Source organism: Chenopodium quinoa, unplaced genomic scaffold (genome assembly GCF_001683475.1).
Source record: "Chenopodium quinoa cultivar QQ74 unplaced genomic scaffold, ASM168347v1, whole genome shotgun sequence".
In the NCBI taxonomy this organism is placed as follows: Eukaryota; Viridiplantae; Streptophyta; class Magnoliopsida; order Caryophyllales; family Amaranthaceae; genus Chenopodium; species Chenopodium quinoa.
The window spans coordinates 2,705,160-2,711,224 of NW_018744080.1; the positions used below are offsets into that span (position 1 = coordinate 2,705,160).

The 6,065-nt window shown below is 37.7% G+C and overlaps 1 protein-coding gene across 1 annotated transcript; it reads left to right on the top strand.

Annotated features, from left to right (window-relative positions):
- The first annotated feature begins 102 nt into the window (after positions 1-102).
- On the top strand, positions 103-4,282 carry LOC110691648 (butyrate--CoA ligase AAE11, peroxisomal-like). The gene is made up of 2 exons (XM_021868600.1): positions 103-503; positions 2,636-4,282. Exons 1-2 carry the CDS (start codon positions 303-305, stop codon positions 4,193-4,195), a joined length of 1,761 nt encoding a protein of 586 aa, XP_021724292.1. The 5' UTR covers positions 103-302; the 3' UTR covers positions 4,196-4,282.
- The last annotated feature ends 1,783 nt before the right edge of the window (positions 4,283-6,065 follow it).

Genomic DNA, 6,065 nt, shown 5'->3' on the forward strand with positions numbered 1-6,065 from the left:
ACTCAACCATGACTTAGCACAATTTTAAGAGGATTATTAGTTAACTTTGCATTATTGCTCTCAATAAAGTAATTACAGACTCATTTCATGTTGTAACACCAGGAACGAAAAAAGTCTAACATAGAAAACGTGGAAATAAAATACCCCACGTTGTCCTTGCTCAATACGTCCGTTTGCTACAAGCTAAAGTGATCTATAAATCATGACACTCACCAAATGCACACCAAAAGTGTCAAATAATTAGTTTTATTAGTTCTATTTTCTTTAATTAGTTCTTAAAAAAAAAAAAAAAGCTACAAATCATGAACACTTACATGAACAAGTACGAGGCAAACTATACGGCACTTACTCCAATCACATTCTTGAAAAGAGCTGCTAAATTTTATGCTGATCGTACCTCCATCGTATACGGTGGTGCTCGGTTTACTTGGCGGCAGACCTACGATCGCTGTCGACGCCTCGCTTCCTCCCTCCAATCCCTTGGCATTGCCAAAAATGATGTGGTTAGTTTATGTTATTTGATTTTTCTGGTATTTTTTTTTATTACTCCGTAGTTAATTATGTCTATAATTGTCATTCTATTTAGATTTTTCATAAACTCTAATCATACTATAATTTTTATCATACAAATATAAGTATATCACTTGCTTGGTGTGAGAATTATATCCCTCTCATAGGGGTGGAAAGAGATTCTCTCCTTCCTTTGTCTTTGAAAATGAAGAGATAAAAATAAAATTGCTAGTGACGAGGAGAGATGTAAAAAGAAATGACAAGAGAAAAGAAAACATTTGGTAAAACACTAATTTGGTAAAACACTTTAAATTAAAGTCAAGATATCCCTAATTAAATGAAAAAAAATTTAATAAGACTGTTTAGTAGAGAAATATAGTTGGGAGGGCTGATGTTACTTAGATCAAGCCCATTCATCATAATGTATGGGCCCTAGTAGGCATTAGGTAATATATGATATAAGACAGAACAGTCAAAATCAAACCGAACCGAACCGAACAAAACCATCTGTTTCGAGCTGTACTGTATCCAATCTAATTTGATCCGAAAAACTCAACACCCAAACCCGATTTGTAATGGAACTGAACTCAACCCGAATCCGAATTTGACCTAATTTGAACTTAATCCGGTACGGATTTGACCCGACTTGAACTCAACCCGAAATCGATTTGACCCGAATTGAACTCAAACCGAACCGGTTTGACTAGACCTGAATTCATTCCGAATCGAAATTGACCGGACTAATACTCGATTCAATCCGATCTGTTTTTTATCCGAACTGATGTCAACCCGACCTGATTTTGACTTGACATGATTTCAAACTATCCATAATTTTAAACCTAAATTATCATTTACCTTTTTTTTTTACTTAAACATATAGTAATGACACGATATGGAAAAATGACAGATGAATAACTTGATATCAACCCAATAACAAGATTAAAAAAAAAACTCAATGATAATTCTTTGATTATAAAAATATACTTATTTGAATATTAAATTGGTCTACATACTCAACCAAAATTCAGCAAAACATAAAAAGTATCTGAATAAGATTTGACCGAATACTAAATCAACTTTAGTAATCAAACCAAGCTTAACAAAATTGAAGTCAGTTGAATCGAAACCAACCCGATCCAAAGTCATCTGATCCGAGATTAACCCGGCCAAACTCGTTTTGAACCCGATCCGATTTTATCCAAACCTAATATGAACCGATCTAAAGTTGACTTGACCAAAACTCGATCTGGACTCGACAAATCTTGACCTGAATTTAACCCGACTCGAAAGTAATTCGATCCAACCCTACCCAAAGCAGATTAAAAGGGTAATTTTGAACCGAATATATCCGACCTAAATAGACTCGACCCAAACTCCATCCGATTATCCGATGTGACAACTCTAATATAAGACCCTTTATACGATGTTTTGCCTTGTTTTTTTGTTGCACATTGGCTAGAAAATCAAAATATATTATGCACATAAGTACATAAGCACATTTTAAATTATTAGATACCTTAGGTGATTATAATTAAAGTACTCAATTTGCAAGCTCTATTACTTTTTTTTTCTGTTGGGTGAAACAAGCTCTATTACTTTTAAATTAGTACCAACCAATTAGCTTACTTGATACTTTGATAGAGTACTTACCTCAAATCTTAAAAAGCTAAAGTTTGAATCCTGCTAAATGAGGGTTTTTGATGGTAAGGGTATCCTTAACCTCCCCTTTAGTTTCAAGTGTACGTCTAGCCCATAAATACTGGATCAACAAAATTATGAAGGTTAAATTTTGGCTGGGTTCTTCCTTGTCATAGAAAAAAAAAATACCAATTGGAAATTATAATTTTCATTATTGTACACAAGCTTATAACGGAGTACATTCTTATCTGAATCTGTTAGCATGCATTCACGTTATCTATTACTACCTCTGTTTCATATTTTTTGCAATTTTGGAATATTTTATCTCTCAAATAATGACCAAAGTTGCAAAAAAATGAAACGGATGTAGTATATCACTTATCAAAGGGGTGTTTTAGTAACATACTGCATTAAATTGTTGTTCTTTTAAATACAAAGTGTATTGTTTCTTGCTACATATCTCATTCTATATCTTCCAACTTGTTAGGTTTCTGTATTGGCCCCAAATATACCAGCAATGTACGAGATGCATTTTGCTGTGCCAATGGCAGGAGCTGTGCTCAACACCATCAATACTCGGCTTGACGCCAATACTCTCAAGTCTATACTCGATCACTCGGAAGCTAAGATCCTTTTTGTGGACTACGAGTATATCCCTCTTGCTTACGAGGCGCTTTGTCTCTTAAACAATGACCCAAAACGTTCAACATCGAAAACCTCTATTGTTATCATCACTGAGATGGATTCTCCTACAAACAAACATGGAAAACACGAAAGACAAAACTTTGTTACTATGGAAAATGTCAATGGTCGCCATAACAAAATGCATGACAACAATCAATTGGAATATGAATACTTGATTGACATGGGAAATGTAGATTTTGTACCGATGAATATTGATGATGAGTGGGATCCTATTGCTCTTAACTACACATCCGGTACGACGTCTTCTCCTAAAGGAGTGGTGTATAGTCATCGAGGCGCTTTCCTAAGTTCCTTGAGTATGATCTTAGGTTGGGAGATGGGTACCGAACCCGTGTACTTATGGTCCTTACCGATGTTTCATTGTAACGGATGGACCTTTGCTTGGGGCATTGCTGCTCGAGGTGGGACTAATGTTTGTATACGCAATACAACCGCGTCTATAATTTACCAAAGCATAGCACTCCATGGAGTCACTCACATGTGTTGTGCGCCGATTGTGTTGGACATAATTCGTGAAGCCAAGCTAAATGAGCTCGTACAACTAACCTCCCAAGTCCAAGTACTAACCGGTGGGTCACCTCCTCAGCCAGGACTACTTAAAGAGATGGTGAAACTCGGGTTTCATATCGTGCACGGTTATGGACTAACCAAGTCAGTAGGCCCTGCACTAGTGTGCGAGTGGCAAAAGAAGTGGTATTGTCTTTCACAAGAGGAACAAGCACAATTGAAGGCGCGTCAAGGGATTAGTCCACTAAGCATAGCAGACGTTGATGTTAAAGATACGGTAACAATGCAAAGTGTGCCTAACGATGGGAAGACGACAGGGGAGATTGTGATATGTGGTAGTTGCATAATGAAGGGATACTTTAAGAACGAGAATGCTACCGCGAAGGCATTTGCTAACGGGTGGTTCCATACCGGTGATGTAGGTGTTATACACCCGGACGGGTATATAGAATTAAAGGATAGGTTGAAAGATGTGATCATATCTGGTGGTGAGAATATTAGTAGTGTACAAGTTGAACGGGTGATTTATCGACACCAAAACGTGTCGGAGGTGGCCGTGGTGGGGATGCCACACCCGCGATGGGGTGAAAGCCCTTTTGCATTTGTGGTGAGAAGTGGTAAAGATGAAAGTGTAACGGAACAAGATATCATAACGTATTGTAGAAAAAATCTTCCTCATTATATGGTGCCTAAGAAGGTATGTTTTGTGAAGGAGCTTCCAAAGACTTCTACGGGAAAAGTTCAAAAGGGAATATTACGTGCTATGGCAAAGAAGTTATTTGATGTGCAAAATAATCTTGTATTGAGCCAAAATATTGTAGGCTCCCGTTTATAATGCTCGTTATTGTTATATTGTTGACTAGATTTTAAACCGGTGCAACATGCACACGGTTTTAATTTGGTTTTGTACTAACTTAAGAAGATTGACTATATGAATCTTAAATTATTTACAAGTATTTTAAATTCGTTTCTATGTGTAAAATTATTTAGGTTTTTCGTTCTCTATTAAAATTTATACTATACATTAAAAGGCGTTCCTTTTAAAGGAACGATGCCACGTGACACTCTTCAAAGTATGTGTGTCATGTCACAATGCCATTTCACCATCCAAAGAATATGTGCCACGTAAGTTAGCCACTTCATTTAACAAAATAAAATATTGCTTTGAACAAGATTCGAATCCATTCCTCTTGTTGAGTAATTAGATTTTGATGATTGTAAACTAATGATGATTATCTATCTAACGTGTTTGTTAAGTTGTGCATAAAAAGAACAAGTTATGATTGAAACAAGATACAAGGAACCTGAGCAATGCCAAGAAAATATATAAGGAACTTGAGCAATATATGATAAGCAATAGAAGGAACAAGAGCAATGATGAGTGATGGTTGATGAGCATGATGATGGCGAAGAAACCATGAAGGTAACTACTACCTCCGCTTCGGATTACTCGCAACAGTTTCCTAAAATGGCTGCTTCACATTACTCGCAACAAATTATTTTCTTTCCTTTTTTAGTAAGTTTTTGACCATAAAATGACAATTTTACCCTCACTTTTTTTATAAACATCCTAATTAAATTATAAGTTTGTTCTTATTACCTTAATCTCTAAGGTTAATTAATTTCACCTTATCACCATATTCATCCTAATTCATTCCCCTCCATCTACATCCAACATCTTCTTTCATAAGTTTTCTCTCTCTTCCTTCATAATCACCACCTTCAATGGCAACCACCACCTTCAATGGAAACCACCACCATCACCACCGCCACTACCACCGACCACCACCACCAACATCTTCAATGAAAACCACCACCTACATCGCCGCCTTTGTTTTCTCTCTCTTCCTTTGCCTTTTGTTTCCTCATTTGGCTATGAAACCCAAATTCGAAGGTTTTTTTTTGTCAAATTTAACCATCAAAACTCTAGATCTAGAGTTTTGATGGTTAAATTTGACCAATTAATGTTGTAATCGATGATAAAGAACGATTTGTGGGTTCGTGGTAAGTTTTTTCGTGGTTGTTAGATTCGTGGGTTGCGGTGGCGTCGTGGGTTAGTGGTGGGTCCAAGGTTGAGTGGTTTCGTTGGGTTGGTGGTGGTGGGTTTTAGGATAATCGTGGTTTGTGGGTTGGTGGTGGTGGTGGTTTCTAGGATTTTCATGGTTTATGGGTTGGTGGTGGTGGGTTTTAGGATTTTCGTGTTGGTGGGTTCAAGATTGTGTGGTTTCACTTGGTTGGTGGTGGTGGTGGTGGGGGGTTCTACGGTTTTCGTGGTTGTGTGGGTTTTCAAGGATGTTACGGTGGGTTGCGACGGCTGGGTTTTGATCAGTTCGTAGTGGTGCTGGGGTGCGTCGGTGGTGGTTGTGGTGTCGGGTTTGTCGATTTCAGTGGTGGGTGGTTTCGGTGATGCTGAGTAGTGGTGGTGGGTGGTTTCGGTGATCCTGGGGTAGTGGTGGGTGGTTTTGGTGATGCTGGGGTGGTGGTGGGTGGCTTGGGTTGCTGCTTGGTGGTGTGGGTGGTGGTGGGGTATTTAATTTAATTAAGGTTGAATTTGTTTTTCCTTTTTTTTGGGTTGGATTAATAGTTAAACATATACCCTTATATTTCCATAATCAAGCTTTCAATCTTTTGTCTCGACCTCCGCAAACATGTCCTTTGTTGCAAGCAACATGAAGCGGAGGTAGTATGTAAATAGGAGCTTACAT

Bases quoted from the DNA above. Each gene is read 5' to 3' on its own strand.
- LOC110691648 (XM_021868600.1), top strand. From the start codon at position 303: ATGAACACTTACATGAACAAGTACGAGGCAAACTATACGGCACTTACT. The intron at 504-2,635 runs GTTAGTTTATGT...CCAACTTGTTAG, and splicing joins GCATTGCCAAAAATGATGTG to GTTTCTGTATTGGCCCCAAA.